Below are 17,993 nucleotides of genomic sequence, written 5' to 3'. Positions count from 1 at the left end.
CGTCGTCATTCCAGATGCTGTCCAATGAGATATGGTCCAGGATTTTAATAAAGTGAATGCCACGCAATATACACCCAACCTACAACGAAGCACGAACACTAGTCAGCTAGTTCTGCCCGCTGCCCCGCCACGGTGGTCTAATGGCTAAGGTACATGACTGCTGACCCGCAGGTCGCGGGATCAAATTCCGGCTGTGGCGGCTGCATTTCCGATGGAGGCGGAAATGTTGTAGGCCCGTGTACCCAGATTTGGGTGCACGTTAAAGAACCCCAGGTGGTCAAAATTTCCGGAGCCCTCCACTACGGCGTCTCTCATAATCATATGGTGGTTTTTGGACGTTAAACCCCACAAATCAATCAATCATTCAGCTAGTTCTGCCCGCTTAGCCAAGAAACAAGCCTGCTTCGTATAGATGCCGCTTCGTATACCGCTTCGTATGCCACTTCCTAGCGTCGTTGGCGGCGATTCGGAAGTAATCAGCTGCGCGACCATCCGCACTTCTAGCTGCAGCGTTGCAGAGCAGGTTTTCATTGCTCTTGCAATAACAGACGGTGTACATGATACAATTTGTTCAGACTCATAGACCACTATCAAGGCATTTCAGATGGGCATGGTGGCTCGCGAAATCCTTCAGATCGTTGAGAAAGCAAAATACCTAAAACATCACCTCCTGCGCACCTTGGAATTATTGCGGGTGCCTCACGAACGAAAACGTGCACTCAGCTACACGACTGACCGTGCAACGCATTATCTCCACCCTAGCATCTGTGCACGTACAGCGAGATATGCAAGTATCATTATCTCTCAAGAAAAAAAAGTGCTGCCCCTAGCACACTCCTCGCTGTATTACTCTCAGACTGCTCTAAACAAGCACCTACTCAAGCCCTGCGGCTCTGCACACAGCATACCCCGAGCAGTTCCTACGCCCCGGACGGCCCACTGTGTGGTGATTATGCCAACTTCCTGTGAAGTTGCGTCCCTGTCCTTTCCAGTGAAAGGAAAGGAAGCTCCAAGATCCAGCCAGGTGACGTCGAGTTATCTCGCGCATACTGTGGACCGAGTAAAGTTGTTTCACTCTGCGGGTGGTGGTAGTGGTGGTGAAGCATTTAATGACCATTAAATGGTTACAGAGAAGTGATTGGGTTGGGGCCTTATTGGCCTCCTACCCTCACAGCACTAGGTGGAACCCCTATTCTGGAGCTCCATTGGCAAGCAACGCCGCCCGTGCCCGTTGAACCAGGGCCTTTTGGGCCTTCAGGTATTGACAGCCGAGCAGGACCGCCTCCCAGTCCTCTCTCGTGGGGTTGGGGTTGGGGGATTGATGGATTAGACTGGCACGCCCAGACGATGTGGAAGGTGTCAGCCACCTCACCACAGAACTGGCATGTGCCATAAAAGGATGAATTGAAATGTTTTGGCACCACCGGGCACAGTACGGTATTGGTAAACAGTTTTAAAAGGAGGCGCTCGTCCGCGCGATCCAGTCCCTTACAAGGGTCTGGATAGCGCCGGTGCTCCTCCTTGTAGTAATTGGTAATATCTTTGAATGAAAGGGCCGAGTTGTCTGAATAGGAGTAGGCTTCCAAAGACAGGGAGATAGCCCGGGAAGGGAGTGCGCGGGTGGCCTGATCGGCCTGTTCGTTACCCCTTAGTCCTTGGTGACCGGGTGCCCAAACCAGATTTCGTGGTTGGATTAACGTATCGGCAGCTAGGTTCCAATATGCGCTAAGCAAGCGGTGAAGCCCACCCTAGCTGATAGTTCTGACAGGCCCCTCGTGAGTCGGTGATGATATGTTCAGAAGAGGGATAGGTGAGAACCAGAGCGATGTCAATCTCCTCCGCATGTGTTGCGCTGTAGGCTTTGAAAGTGAGCCCGTTTACGATGTTTGTGTTGTGTATGACTGCGGCCGTATACCACCCCCCATGGTGCGGGCCAGTAACGTCCACGTAGCACACGTGTTCCTCTTGACCAAAGTGTCGCGGCGACCACTGTGGTTTTCTTTGGACATGTTGAGCGGAAGGGGTTGGACCCGGAGGGCGCGTCTCCAAGGTTCTGGCACTCTCACCCTTTCCTCAATATAGTAATCGTGTTTGATGTGTATTCGGTCCAAGAGGCGGCGACCGGAATGGGTCTGTGCAAGGCGCGTGTATTGGTTAACGAGGTGGGCTTCTCGAAGTTCCCGGTAGGTATTCACCACGCCCGGCTAGAAGTCTCTGGTTGGACGTGGTGATAGGGAGGTCGAGGACCCGCTTGATAACTTCACGGTGGATGACCTCGAGTTGATCATCCTCGTGTTTGCGTAGGTGAAAGTAGGGAGTCGAGTAGGGTATTCTACTCGTTACGAAAGCATGGGCAAGCCGCATTGCATCCCTGCTTCGCAATCCGCCCCGCTTGTTGGAGGCCCGGCGGACAATACAGCCCACCTGGTCTCCCACCGTGCGAAGTTTGGCTATTGTGGTGTCGGCCTTGCGTTGGTGGTGTATGAAGAGGCCAAGGACGCGGATATCCTTGGCCTCACGGATCGGTCCCGAGGGAAGACTGATATGGAGCTGAGTTGTGTCCTGAGGGGAGGGACGTACGTGCACAAATTCTGACTTAGCCGGGGCACACTGGAGTTCGCAGTAGGTTGCGTAGTCGTCGACTACTGTCGCTGCTGCTTGCAGGCACGACTCCATGTGACCCAGGTTACCTCATGTGGCCCAGATCGTGATATCATCCGCGTAAAGAGCGTGATGTATCCCTGGTAGAGAAGTCAATTTGGGGGGAAGATGAAGCATGTCTATATTAAATAGGAGGGGAGAGAGGACCGCGCCTTGAGGAGTTCCCCTCGAGCCGATGACGTAAGACCCATGTTTTTCATCTTGTATGCGTATATAGGCTTGACGATCTGTAAGAAACTGTCTAACATAATTGAATGTTTTATAACCACAGTTGGTCTGACTGAGGTCGTCAAGGATTACCTCATGCTTTACGTTGTCGAATGCCCCTTTAAGATCCAAGGCCAGGACTACCTTGTCACTGTGGGGGCATTCAACAGGATCTAATATGTCATGGTGGCGCTGTAGAAGTATATCCTGGGCTGACTTCTGAGGGCGGAAACCAAAGATGGTGTCCGCAAAAGTGTGCTGTGTTTCTAGAAACTCGGAGAGTCTGTCGCGTACCATCGTTTCCATCAGCTTGCCGACACAAGACGTGAGGGAGATGGGGCGAAGGTTCTCCACGTCAATAGGTTTACCTGCCTTCGGGATGAAGGTCACGAGAGCTGATTTCCATTCAAAAGGGAGAGAAGTTTCTCCGTCCCAAATGCTATTGATGTATTTGAGGAGTGTGGTGTAGGCTGCATCGGGAAGATTGGCCAACAGTTTGACCGTAACCTGGTCACGCCCGGGTGCAGTGCCACGCTTCATCTTGCATAAGGCCGCCTGGAGGTCGTGGAGCTGGAACGGGGTGTCCAATTGCGTGTTATTTTTGCCTGTGTAAGAGTATGCGGCCGTCCGGGGGTCCTTGGTGGTGCACAGGTATCGGTCCCTGAGCATGTGTGCCAGCTGTGCTGTCGTTCCTGTAAAGTTGTGCATGACCTTATGTAAGTGACGTTGAGTTTCCGTGCGTGTTTGCGTTGGATCGATAAGAGCGCGAAACAGGCGCCCCGTGTTGCGACCAGACATCTGGCGTGCAGCCGTGTTGCACCTGTCCACCCAGTTAGTGTCGGCTAGCTGAGCAGCATATTCCACAGCTTGCTCCGTGAGTTCTAGGATGCGTTTCTTGGGGCGTCTGTTATGTTTCTGTTTTTTCCATCGTTTGGTGAGGCTGCAGCGGGCCTGCCAAACATGGAGGAGGTGATTGTCCACGTCCGTTTGAGTTTCCGTGAGCTGTATTAGCAGTTCGTGTTGTTTCAGTGTAGACGTCAGTGATTTAGACCAGGTGTCTTATCCCGACTGGAGAGGGTCTACGATAGGTAGAGAGGTGCGGAAACTTGTCCAGTCTGGGATACGAGCTTGTGTAAGTGGGCGTTTTAAGCGTTTTAAGGGACGCATGTACACGGTTGTGTTTAATACACAATGATCACTACCGAGAGTGTCCTGTGTGTTCAGCCAGTCGGCATGGCGTATGTTGCGTGTAATTGTGAGGTCCGGGCAAGTATCTCGTTGAACAGAGTTGCCTACACGTGTTGGGCTGGCGGGATCAGTGTGGAGTGTGAGTCCAAGTGTAGAAAGAAGTTCCGCAAGCTTCCTTCCACGCGTGCCCTCTCGCGGGTAACCCCATAACCTGCTTGGGGCATTGAAGTCGCCGACGATCAGGAGAGAGTCCCTTCCTGCCACCTGCATAGCTTGTGTAAAAGTTTCGCTGAACGTGACGTTCTTAAGCTTTGGGGAACAGTAAATGTTTAAAATATGAACAGGTGGGTCAGATCGCCTTATGGGCAGCACCGACACCATCGTATATGGGAAAGGTGCTGTTGTGGAGTGTGACTTCCTGGGGTGGTATATTGCTTGTGAACAAGTATACATGTCTCCGGGTTGTGTTGAAATGTAGTGTAATTTGTGAGTTTGGCGTCCGTGCCGGGTTCCTGAAGGGCAACCACGGCAACGAAGAACTCAAAGGTATCAAGATAGAGGCGGAAATGAGCCCACTTCTTGTGGTTCTTGAGACCTCTGCAGTTACTCTGTGTTAGTAACAACGGCTGAGTTGCTCTGGCTTGCGACCTAGGGTTGGGGGCCATGTTCGGAGATGGAGGGTGGGGTTGTGTTGTTAAGATTACTCAGTTCACTAGCACCCTGTGCTGACGTGCTGGAATCTTCAGAAAAGTCAGACTCATTTGGAGTCACTCTGTTAAATTTCGAGGGGCGATTAACGTCCCTAATGGTCCCTACGCGCTTAAGGACGCATTGATTGTCTTGTATCCACTTTTGGATAATGTCAGTTACAGTTTGTGTCACCTGTGCGATGACAGTCTCCATCTGACGTGCGATGGTGTCGTGGATAATTTTGGGGAGGTCAGCCAATTGTGTTTCTATTGCATTCACCTGGGTCTTCAGGGCCGCGACGCGACTGTCTACAGTAGTAGGAATCTCCCTGTCTGTTATAATTTCCTCTTCGTCGCTCAACGAGGGCTGAGTAGTGGGATTGTTTCTGAGCGAGTGAAGTTCGCTGGTTAGTTTTTCGTTCTGAGATCGCAAAAGGGCGAGCTCATGCCTGAGTTTTTGTGTTTCGGTAGTGCTTGTGGGAGAAGAAGGTGGAGGGGAGGGAGAGGAGGCAACCTCCACCCAATTGCCTACCTTGGGTTGGTTGCGTGCAGCGTTGCCAGATGGAGCGCCGAGAGCTGGTGATTCCGCCGCGCCAGGTGGTAGCGTTGCCGTTGCTGCTTTGCCAGGGGTTGGCGCCTTGCCAGTTGACCGGCGCTTCGGTTTTGTTGGGGTCCCCGATGTCCTGGACCCTGGTTGCTGAAGCCTGATGAATTTTTCGGTGCATTTGCGGGAGCTGGTGAAGTGCGGACCCCCGCAAACTATGCACGTTGGGTCGCATTCGTGGGGGCCATCCCCTCAGGACCAGCGCCCACGTTTTGGCCACAAAGACTGCATCTTTCGGTTACCGGGTTGGGACAGATATCCGCCCGGTGCCCCAGTGCGCCACAGCGGTAGCACGCTGGCACTGTCTTCTTGTACTCCCTGACGGGAGTCAGTTCTGCGTTATTCGTGACGGGAGTCAGTTATGCGTGACGGGAGTCGGTTCTGCGTTTCGCGGGAAGGAACGCGGAACGTTCCTTCCCGCGAAAGTCAACACAGCTACGTTGGAGTTCTCCAGCTTGCGCGCGTAGACTAGTTCACCAGCACGCCACTGCACACTATATTTCAGGGACGTACTGGTTTCGAGGTCGTACACAGAAATCACGCCGCGACACACATCACCGGTGAGCTTGAGGTGACCGCGAAGCGGCAGCGGTCCTTTGCTGGTGTTGATTTGAAAGTACGACAGCAGTTTCTGAACCACCTCGTTATTCTGCGTGCCACAGATGATGATGTTTTGCTCCCAATTGGGAGAAAGGGTGATGTCATTTATGTGCTGCCTTCCGATGAGTTGGGAAATGGCAGCGCCGAGCTCACCTTGTTGAAACGCTGTCTTGAGGGCTACTGTGACGCGTGGCTTGAGCAGGATCACGTAGTCGCCAGGATTCATCCTGAACGTTGGTTTCGGCGTCCACTTGGAGACTGGTGAAGTCTTTTGTGGAGCTTTATGCGATGGAGCGCAAGCGTCTCCAGTGGTTGGATTGTTGAGAGGAGTTTTCAGTGCAGACACTCCTTCCCCGCTTCTTCGGCGGCGACGCCGTCCCTCGACGAGTTGAAAAATGTTGGCTTGCTCCGCCGAAATGGTGGATGGGCCATCGTCTGATCGATTTGTCGGGATATATGACTACGACAGAGTCGTAGGGTCGTAGCCACGTTGTTCAGGCAGCGCCATGCTGAGGAGTTGACTGAGGGGCGTCTCCGCATCCAGCAGCGGCGGAGCCGCAGCCGTGAGGCTTAGCTCGTTTGCTACGTCGTGATGCGAAGTTGCTCGAAGTGGCCGAAAATTGGGCGCACCTGGGTAAGATTGGTGTCTCCAGAATCTTGCTGACTTTGCAGATGCAGTCGCACAAGTTTTAGAGCAGCCACATTGAAAGAGCATGGTTCCAGTTGAAAATCGACAGAGCCGGAGCGTCGCGTCCGATCACCGCGTCACGCCGGGCGCGTCTCCCTCACTCCGCGGGCTCTTTTTTACCTGCGCTCTATCCTGTTTCCTTCTGCTTGCGCAGCAAGTATAGATTTCAGCGTGGATCAACCAGTCTGCAAGATATCTTTAGATCTGGAGGATGACCAATATACCTGCACTCTACCCTGTGCTGTCTGTTTATGCAGCAAGTTTTAAATTTCAGCATGGACCAATGCAAAGAAGTGTTGCTGCTAAATATTTCTAGTTCTGTGGGCTCTCTGCTACCTGAGCTCTGTCTCGTCTCCCTTCTTCTTTTCTGCTTGCTCATCAAGTCTAGATTTTAGTGTTTCTTGTAGTAGATGCTTCATGTGTACTGCTCGAAGCAACACTCGAGACACCAAAGCAGCATGCGTCGCAGTGCTCACATTTTTTGCCAATCTCAGGGACACCGTTGCATTTGCTTTTTAGGGGCGAAGCTCCTTAGGGCGTGGTCTGTGCGTCCCCTGTAGCCTGTATGTAGCCACCTCTAGTTTAGTTCTTGCAGTGTTCACTAGATGGCGGTACCGTCCCCTGTATGTAGCCACCTCTAGTTTAGTTCTTGCAGTGTTCACTAGATGGCGGTACCGTCTCCTGTATGTAGCCACCTCTCGTTTAGTTCTTGTAGTGTTTACTAGATGGTGGTACTTGTAGCTGATGATGAAAAGATGCAAGATGTTATAAACTAGAAAGCGGTACTTGTAGTTGATGAAAGACGCGAGATCTTATAAAATAGGAATGATGTCACATATGGCGCGTGTCATTGGTTGAAGGCAATCGTTCGATTTAGTGCGGCGACGTACGCTAGGGGGAGCGATGTAATAAAATCGAGTGGGCAAAATGTACAGAGGATTCATGGTTTACCAGCTTTACCTCCGGAGCTTCGCACACTCATCATCATTCACTTCGTGGATATGGCGGAATTTTTTTTTATTACAGCGACGCGCGTGCACGTGGATCGGTGCGAGCAGATGACTTGATCATCGCCTCGTACGTGTTGCTGCTGAAGAATACAATCGTACTCTAGCAAATTTATCTTTCGGTGCGAGTGTGGACCGAACTGTAGACATTCGTGAATAATGTGCTCGAGAGTAAACCATCGTGCGATTCCCGTGACTAAGCACATGATGAGTAAGTTTCATACTCTCGCAGTCACACCAAGCACTTTGGATCAACGTCAGTTCCGATCGGTGGCAATTTTTATAAAAAGTGACGCAGGCTCAATAATGAGTGTATTGTCGTGATGACACGTGCTGGGAACAAACTACATAAATATGGCCGCGGCTGTGACATGAGACATTATGCAGCTGATCACTTGGAAAGCTTAATGGCACAACTTATGAATCAAGAGCCTTGCCACTGCAGTTTCTGCTTGTCGTGAACCCATTCATCTAGACATCGTTGTAAACACATCTCCCCGCCGCGGCGGTCTATTGGCTAAGGTACTTGGCTGCTGACCCGCAGGTCGAGGGTTCGTATCCCGGCTGCGGCGGCTGCATTTTCGATGGAGGCGGTAATGTTGTAGGCCCGTGTGCTCAGATTTGGGTGCACGTTAAAGAACCCCAGGTGGTCGAAATTTCTGGAGCCCTCCACTACGGCGCCTCTCATAATCATATGGTGGTTTTGGGACGTTAAACCCTACATATCAAAACAGTTCTAAACACATCTGAAGCAACAAACTAAAACCTGAACGCTGCAGGAAAACGCCGCCTGGATTACCGGAAATGCACACCTCAGCTGAGGTCTTCTTTGCCAGTTCGTTTGCCAGTTTGTGTACAACACAACGAAACCATCTATTAGGTCTTTGCGCGCCATACATTGTTGCGGAATGTCATGCCCACCTCTGCGAAGCGTGTGCCCGAAGCTGTGCTGTGAGCAGTTCCACGGTTCGTGGCGGAACAGCCTCTGGCAGTGGGCGAGTGCCAGCCGAGCGCCCACCGCCACCGCTGCCACGGTGCCCGGCTGCTGGCGGCACAGCTGGCGCTGAACGCGCCCTTGCAGCGGAGCCGACTCGCATACCGTGTCCACGCTGCGGCCACCCAGGGTGCCCAGGTACCTGCGAAATGCAATCGCACTTTTCTCAGATATGGCAACCCTTCTGTGCTTATCGAGTTAGTCTCCACCACAGTCATGACATAGAGCTGTTCGTTTGGTCAGTGAAAAACGATACGGTGACATAATGCACTGTATACAGGGTTGATCGGGTGTCGGAGGCGATTGACCATGCCTGCGGCGGTTCTTCAACTACGAACTATAGGCACCCGACAGTGGACCAGGGGACGCGACGAAGCTTTTAGGGCCGCCTCAGAATTTCTGGTACCGACGGCCAGGGATACCAAAGAAATGAATCTCTCGCTGAACACATTGAGACGCTGAAGTGTCAGTGTCCTTTTTGGCGCGTTTTCAAAGAAGGCTTCCTGTGCGCTTACATAATCAGCCATGACCCCCCCCCCCCCTACTCACAACTAGTAGTAGTAGTAGAAAACTTAATTGTATACATAATCCAGACAGGCTTGAACTCCAATGCCCCGAGGAATATACGGGGTGAAGAGCGAAGTCTGTCCAGCAGGGTGGGGCCCCTATTCCAGGGCCCCACTGGCGCGAGCCATCCGTTCAGCTCTGTGGATCAGTCGCCGCTAATCCAATAGGGCTGGGCTAGACAGCAGCGCCTCCCATTCCTCCCATGTGCCAGTGGTGTCGTGTTCTTCGTCGTGCTCTGCACACTCCCACGTGATGTGAAAGAGTGTTGGGGTGGCTCCACACCACGGGCATATATCTCTGTACGCCGTGGGGTATATCAGGTGAAGAGTGTGCAGGGTAAGTGTTGGTCTGTATTCTTCTTAGCGCTGTTGCCTCCGCAGCGCTGAGCTTGCCATGAGGACGTGGATACAGCTGCCTATTTTCCCTGTAGTACTTTAAAAGTGTTGCGAAACAAGGGTCCAGGGGTGTAGGGTCATCACTTGTATTATCTTTAGTGGCTCGGCGATTTGTGAAGCCTCGAGCTGCCTCGTCCGCGCGCAGGTTCCCTGTCACGCCCTCGTGCCCCGGTGCCCAAGTCACAGCCTGTACGTATTTCACTGTGGGGTCCCATCCTGTCCCAACCAATATACGGGGCGCCTGTGCTCCAATTTTGCCTTTAGATAGTTTCTGCAAGCTTTTTGCGAATCTGTAATGATTGTTAATGAAGCGTTTCGCGTCCATTCCTCTTTTATTGCGAGTGCAATGGCAACATCTTCCGCTTGTGTTGTCGACGCCTGATCTATTGAAGCGCAGGCTGTAATTTTCCCTCTATGGTCGGTGATTACACACACATATCTCTTTGCATTGGTCTGATAAGGCGCGGCGTTATTGAATCTGGCCGTGTTTAAAAATTTTGTCATTTTGTCAATGTAGTCAGCCCCTGCCTTTCTTCTTCCAGCATGGAGAGTAGGATCCATGTTGCTTGGTATTGGCAATACGGTGTACCATTCTCTAAGTTCGCTTGGTACTTCCTTAGTTTCTTGGTGTGTTTGTAATAAAGTATCGCGCCCTAGATTTGTTAGGACTGCTCTGCCCGTTGGGGTCTGGAGAAGGCGATTTTCTTGCGCTAGTAACTGGGCCTCGGATAATTCTTCAATTGTGTTATGAAGACCAAGCGCCAGCAGCTTGTCGTTTGAAGTATTCCGCGGTAATCTCAGGGCTGTCTTGTAGGCCATTCTAATTATTTGGTTTGCCTTTTCCTTCTCTTCCCTGTTCATAATTTGATAAGGAAGCGAGTATGTAATGCGACTGATGACGAGACTTTTGACCAATTTTAGGGTATCTTGTTCTCTCATGCCTTTATGGTTGTTTATTATTCGCGAGATCATGCGTGAGATCTGCTGTAGTGATGTTTTGAGTTGATTTAGTGTGTGCAGACATCTCTGATTAGCTTGAAGCCACATTTCTAATATTCGTACGGTAACTTTCTCCGGAATGACATTCCCGTCGAGCTTGACTTCCAGCTTTAGATTCGGGTCGATCCTCCGTGCTTTTCTCTTCGTGAAGCGAATGAGCTCTGACTTTTCGGCTGAGCACTGAAGACCCCGTATCCTTGCGTACTATTTTGTAACCTATCTTCTTTCTCTGCTAGGCTGCCTGTGGTTGTCCATATCGTAATGTCCTCTGCATATATCGCATGTTGTAGACCGGCAATATCTTTGCGATTCCCCGCAAGGCCTGTCATGGCGACATTAAAAAGGTTCGGTGAAATGACCGCTCCTTGGGGTGTTCCTTTGTTTGGAGGTTTGGAGGTTTGTTGGAGGTTTGGAGGTCCAAAAATTTCGACCACCTGGGGTTCTTTAACGTGCACCCAAATCTGAACACGCAGGCCGACAACATTTCCGCCTCCATCGGAAATGCAGCCGCTGCAGCCGGGATTCGATCCCACGACCTGCGGGTCAGCAGCCGAGTACCTTAGCCCTAGACCACCGCGGCGGGGCGACTGGTCACCCACCTATTGAATGGGAGACATCGTAGCCACGTGATGATATCGTTTTTACACTGATAGAATAATCGTGCCGCTCGATGTGAGCACTGCTCCTCGGCAAGGGCGAACGTGGTGGGCGTACCCGATCTTCGCCGCGGGCGTCTGTCAAACTGATTGACGCGTAAACTCAAATACAAACTCATTGATTCTGAGAAGGCCCCAGTTCAAATCGGGACTGTCATGCTGCCGCTGGGACTGTCAAGCGTTCGATGCGGTGAACGCTAATTAGCAGCAGTTCTTTGCATATATAATAATACTTGTGCAAGGCTGGAACCATAAAGGGGAGCTCGTGATAACCACGCTTCTTCCAGCTTTTCAAGTCAGCCGTCTACTCATCTGCTTGGTCAGCTTCGAAGTGAAGACTGGATCAGCTGTCTTAATTTTGAATGTACTAGTTGACTAAGACTTAATTATCATTACACTGAACTATTTTGTCTTCATTCATAAGAGTTTGAATTAAAAGGCAATTATCTCGGGCGCAGTAAACAAGGTCATCATCAGTATGGAGTTATTATACATAATACTGACTATAGCACAATCCTCATTATCATCATAGTAGTACGGGAATTACCATAGCTTTACTTAACGTGCTCATGATTAACGTCGCGTTAATTAGCATGGTTTAGTTATCCCGGTCCAAGCTTTACATGGTCCAAGACGTCGGCCTTACCACGACCTCACGTAAATTGCTTGGTCATAGCATGTCCTGGCCTAACTATAGCCAAGTATACGGCCCAGCCAAATAGCTGATTAGCCGAGTGCACGTGCTCATGTGCTGGCAGACAATGAAAACTATATGAAGAGGGCACGCGCTGGACGAGCAGTGCGCTAGATTGTACAGGCTGACCATGATGGTTAACGCGTGACCTCTGGTTTAGCTGTGGTCGCGATGATGTAAGACGCTCAGCCGGAACTAATCTCAGAAGCTACCGTTCTGTTTATCCTAAAACAGACTTATTGCAGACAATAAAGTCTTTAAAGTAAACTTAGACACCCCGTGCCACTAAAAAAAAAAGCTGCCCGCATCTTCGCACGGGGGGAACTCGAGTTATTGCGTCGCAGAGTGGTGGGGGTATCCGTGAATGTTGCGTAACTAGGGTATGGAAGGTTGTGGATTGGGTATGGCACACGTCAGTCAACGGATGCTCTGAACGGTAGTCGAGGTGAAATGAGCCGCTCTTCCACCGCGCTCATCTCGGGTAGGTATGCGGGTCGAGGCGGGTAACGGTAACCGTAGGTCACGCTCATCGACGGTACGTGCCCACGTACCAACGAGTCCTTACACGATGCGCACACCAAGTACGACTTGAACGCATCCAGCAGTCTCTCGTCGTCATCGTTGTCGCTAACACCGCCGCCCTTCAAATCAACGTTGCCAAACGTTCTCCGAAGAACCCGTAGCACGTTGGTCTGTTTCGCTTTCTTCTTGATGCTCCCGACCAGCGTAAGGTCGTTGTCGAACCACAGTCGGTCGCACACCTTACAGCTGTGTCCGAAGCTGTGGTCTTCGAAGTCGCGTTTGAAACGAGCCGCCGGCTGCGCAAACTGCTTGCTCGTCCCGCCCCTTTCACAGCGCGCTCGCGTTCACGAACATCTTCCGGGGCCACCTCTCGATGACGACATTTGCACGCCGCTTCTCGCTCACGTACCTATATTGCTCACGTGCCCACATTCCCCACTATATGTATAGTGGGGGGTGTGGACGCCGACGACGAGTGACGTGGTGCGACTAAGAATTTCTGACACAGTTTATTGCATAGGTGCACTTTTACACTCAATGGGACGTCAAACAAATGAAATAAGATGTCTGTGGTTTAAAAACACTGCCAAACTTTGTACACTGTCCTTGACGTAATACCGGGTTCCATCGTAATTAACCAATGAAATTCAGTGCGCTCAGGGTTGGATTTCACTTACTCGTACTGTTTGCTCATTCAAAAAAGGGTGTGGCTAGAGCTCGGAACGTTGCCGAGCTGATACCGACTTTCACCAAGCTCGGGCGATCCTGCATAGCGCCCCTGAATTCATCTTCAGTGGCGCTTTTTAACCTTTATTAAAGCTCAAAGAAACACGCCAAAAGTAAAGAAGAAGACAGGCACACGCTAAGACTGCAGCAACAACCTTAATGAAACAACCGCAAATAAAATTTCTAGGAAAGCCAACAACGCATGCATCCCGCAAGAGAAAAAAAAAACATCAAAAAGACGCGCGTGCTTCACAAAGGAGAGAATGACATAAGTAAGCATTTTTTAATGATCTTTCTTGGATAGTGATAACGAAGGTGCATTTGTTGGGACCATGTTTTCGGATTTGATATACGCTTATCACTCACTTTTCGTTTCCTTGCCAATAATTTGCGTACTTCTCAGATCTGGTGAAAAGCCACACACACCCGGCAATGAGCAGGCAGATTTGACCCTCCCCCCACCTGCGACCGCTGATGTTCTTCTTATCCTGCAATCAAACATAAGGCGCGAATTTTGACGAGTTTCTATGAACGTGTCAAATTCGTAATTCAAGCGACTCAAAGAAAATAAACTAATTTTCCACTGTTTTATTGAGTGCGTTTCAATAAATATTTGTCATTAGTACGTTGTTATATAGTTCGTTATCCTGCTGTGAGTGAGGGCTCAGTATGACGTAATAAGAATGAAACCATCAGTTCCGAATGCGTGTGTGCAGTTATTGGCTGCATTCATTTCGAGAAAAGTTAATCCTTTTGAAGTTGTTTCTGGCACGTCCAACAACCCGTAGAACGTATATATGTAACAAAATCATGTTAAATCAAAACGTATTAACGATGCAGAAGGTTATGTTTTGTTACGAGCCACGTATATTGCTCTTTTTTGGTCCCAACTAGTAGAAACGAGGTACTTCCACGTATATTGCTCTCTTTTGGTCCCAACTCACACAAACAAGTTTATTCCACGTATTGGTCCCAATTTGTAGAAACAAGCTACTTCCACGTATATTGCTCTCTTTTGGTCCCGATTAGCAGAAACAAGTTTATTCCACATATAATGCTCACTTTTGGTCCCAATGAGCAACAAGTTATTTCTACGTATATTGCTCTCTTTTGATCCTAAGTAGTAGAAACGAGTTACTTCCACGTATATTGCTCTTTTTTTATTCCAACTAGGAGAAACGAGTTATTTCCACGTATATTGCTCTCTTTTGGTCTCAATTAGCAACAAGTTACTTCCACGTATTTTGCTCACTTTTGGTCCCTGTTAGCAGAAACAAGTTTATTTCATGTATACTGCTCACTTTTGGTCTCAAGTAACAGAAACGAGTTACTTTTATGTATATTGCTTTCTATTGGTCCCAACTAGGAGAAACGAGCTACTTCTACGTATATTGCTCTCTTTTGATCCCAACCAGCAGAAACAAGTTATTTCCACGTATATTGCTCTCTTTTGCTCCCAATTAGCAACAAGTTACTTCCAAGTATATTGCTCTCTTTTGGTCCCAAGTAGCAGAATTGAGTTACTTCCGCGTATATTGCTCTTTTTTGGTTTCAACTAGTAGAAACGAGTTACTTCCACGTATATTGCTCTCTTTTGGTCCCAACTCACACAAACAAGTTTATTCCACGTATTGGTCCCAATTTGTAGAAACAAGCTACTTCCACGTATATTGCTCTCTTTTGGTCCCGATTAGCAGAAACAAGTTTATTCCACATATAATGCTCACTTTTGGTCCCAATGAGCAACAAGTTATTTCTACGTATATTGCTCTCTTTTGATCCTAAGTAGTAGAAACAAGTTACTTCCACGTATATTGCTCTTTTTCTATTCCAACTAGGAGAAACGAGTTATTTCCACGTATATTGCTCTCTTTTGGTCCCAATTGTCAACAACTTACTTCCACGTATTTTGCTCTTTTTAGTCCCAAATAGCAACAAGTTACTTTCCCGTATATTGCTAACTTTTGGTCCCAAGTGGCAGAAACGAGTTACTTCCACGTATATTGCTCTATTTTATCCCAACCAGCAGAAACAAGTTATTTCCACGTGTATTGCTCTCTTTTGGTCCCAATTAGCAACAAGTTCTTTTTACGTACATTGCTCTCTTTTGGTCTGAAGTAGCAGAAACGAGTTACTTCCATGTACATTGCTTTTTTTGGTCCCAACTAGGAGAAACGAGTTACTTCCACGTATATTGCTCTCTTTTGGTCCCAACTAGCACAAACAAGTTTATTCCACGTATATTGCTCTTTTTTGGTCCGAACTGGTAGAAACAAGTTACTTTCACGTAAATTGCTCTATTTAGAACCCAGTTAGCAGAAACAAGTTCATTTCACGTATATTGCTCACTTTTGGTCCCAGGTAGCACAAACGAGTTACTTCCACATATATTGCTCTTTTTTGGTCCCAACTAGCAGAAACAAGTTACTTTCGCGTATATTGCTCTCTTTTGGTCCCAATCGGCAGAAACAAGTTTATTCCACGTACATTGCTCACTTTTGGTCCCAAGTAGCGGAAGCGAGTTACTTCCACGTATATTGCCCTTTTTTATTCCAACTTGCAGAAACGAGTTACTTCCACATATATTGCTCTTTTAATCCCATCTAACAGGAACAAGTTCCTTCCACCATTAAGATAATCATACTGAAGCACTAACCACATCCCGGTCCCGCTCAAAATGTGTCCGCATCAAATGACTCACATCCAGTTGGACGACGCTGGACGAGGCAGGTGAAGCAGCAGCACAGCCAGCACGGCCACCCAGACGTGCACTCCCATCGTGACGACGGCTGAGACTGCGAAACAACGCGCGGGGCAGCCGCGGCTTCTTCCCGAAGCTCCGCCTTCGAGCGTGCTTATTGGAGGTTCCACCAATTTCGACCAAGAGGAGGGGCTTGGGTGCTGGTAACTTATTCGTGGAACAAAAAGGCGTCTCGTATCCTGCTTATTTTTGAGCTGCGCTCTTGAGAGATAAATCATAGGTCATCTCGACTAACAAAGAGAAACACACACGGAGCAGCCACGGCACTAACAAAGAGTTAAATCACAGGTTATCTCAACTTCACTCTTTCATCACCGCGCGAAAACGGTTGTTTTTTATATGTCTCGGGAAGATCGTTTTTCCTAGTTTGAGAAGTACTCCAGAATGCATTTCAGCATACCAAACTTTGCACAGTAAGATGCTCTTTCCAAAAAGATATGTGTTGTAGAGCAACAAAACACTTTAGAATAAATAAACTGTGAAAAATGTGAATTTTTTGGCTGCCGGTTGGTAAAAAGTGCAATAAAAACACTATGTATAAAAAATATTCAAAACAAAGAAATTTCAGAATATACAACATGTAGGTAAATGACCCAGGGACAGTTTAAAATAATGAATGCTGTACGAAATGTTTCTCTTCACATAGACAAAAAATATCATAACTGAGGCGCTGATTCGTTGCTCATGCCATGCGGTGTAGCATTACATGGTTTTCCGTGAGACACAAGTATACTCGTACACATTTCTCCGTAAATTTTTATTGCCTTGCGGTAAGATTCTTCGGGTGTACAAATACAGATATCCGCGACGCAAATACTTCCACTATAACTTAGATGTCCAATGAACTTTGCTATTTAATCTAGCGTCACCCTTTTGCATGAGCCACCTCACGGCGCAGTGGTTGGAGTTCTAATGTATGCATACAAGCATAGCTATTTGCATTTTTCGCATATTATCTTAAAAAAGGATCACGTGCAGTTCTAAAACGTTTTGCACCGCTCCGTAATCGGAGCCAAGATGTGCTCCACGGGCCCTCTTTTCGTTAGGAGAAGCCCTGCAGCCAGCGCCAGCACACCGCGCCCCAGTGAAATGTGGACCTCGCACGTAACCAGAGTGGCTGTAAGATTGTGCTCAAAGGTCTGAAGCTATAAGCTCTTGCGGCGGAGGAAAAAACTTGAGGATGTAGAAAAACAAACCCGTGAACGGCTGCGCATGTCTCAGGCTGACACAAAACATAAAATTTGAAGCTGAGGAGCTGTCATCCTTGAAGCTTGTCCTCACTCAGGTGCAAGAGAGTTTCGAGCAGCGCATGTGTTCAGTAGCGCACCCATGCGCGCATGATGGCAACGTTATGAGAAAAACCAAAGATGCTGGAAACTGTCAGAGGGGGCAACCTCGACACTTTAAACACGCGGCAGACCTTCGTAAATATTTTGTAGAACATGTTTTCCCTGACTCCTAGGAACGTTTTTCTATTCAATAGCGGGCCTAAATATCTGGCAATTATTACGACTCAATATCGTCAAATCGCGAAGCTGACACTTCAATATTTGGTTTGCAAATGTTCTTTTCATTAGAGAACGTCGATGTTACTGTAACATAATCACGGGGGGCACGCACTTCTGTCAAGTTCACCAGCCTAGTGCACTCTTCCAACAATACACGCACATTGGTTCGCCAACCTAAAATCACTATGTTGCCAAAACGGGCAAATTCAAATTGATTCTGAAAGTTGAGTGGCTGTATAATAGCCACTGGAAAATACTGGATGCACGAGAAACAAATTTAACATGCCAAAATAGACGATCCAAAAGCTGCGATCATCGGTGATCGACTTGAATAGTCCTGGTCAGGGACGGATTATCCAAGGTTCAAATGAACCGGACCCTCCGGCTTTAGGAGGCCTCCCAAGGGCCAGAAGAAATGGCCGAATTTGCTGTTTCGTTCTAAAAAGTGCAACACTCCTGCTGGATTCCCCTGATAGAAACAGATTATATGTTTCAATAATCAATATACATGCTTCTAAGAGGTAATA

At 48.6% G+C, this 17,993-nt stretch overlaps 1 protein-coding gene across 1 annotated transcript in view; it reads right to left on the bottom strand.

The window, feature by feature from the left end:
• Positions 1 to 15,975, bottom strand: part of LOC119174034 (protein Wnt-16-like) — a 32,985-nt gene extending 17,010 nt beyond the window's left edge. Inside the window, exons 1-2 of the mRNA XM_037424812.2 lie at positions 15,899 to 15,975; positions 8,566 to 8,780 (exon numbers count right to left, since the gene is read on the bottom strand). Of these exons, the coding sequence (XP_037280709.2) occupies positions 8,566 to 8,780; positions 15,899 to 15,975 (292 nt within the window). The remainder of the gene's footprint in view (positions 1 to 8,565; positions 8,781 to 15,898) is intronic.
• Positions 15,976 to 17,993: the final 2,018 nt, after the last annotated feature.

The sequence above is a fragment of the Rhipicephalus microplus genome, chromosome 5 (assembly GCF_043290135.1).
Source record: "Rhipicephalus microplus isolate Deutch F79 chromosome 5, USDA_Rmic, whole genome shotgun sequence".
Taxonomy (NCBI): Eukaryota; Metazoa; Arthropoda; class Arachnida; order Ixodida; family Ixodidae; genus Rhipicephalus; species Rhipicephalus microplus.
The sequence above is the reverse complement of the archived record's forward strand: the minus strand, read 5'-3'. Positions and strand labels throughout refer to the sequence as shown.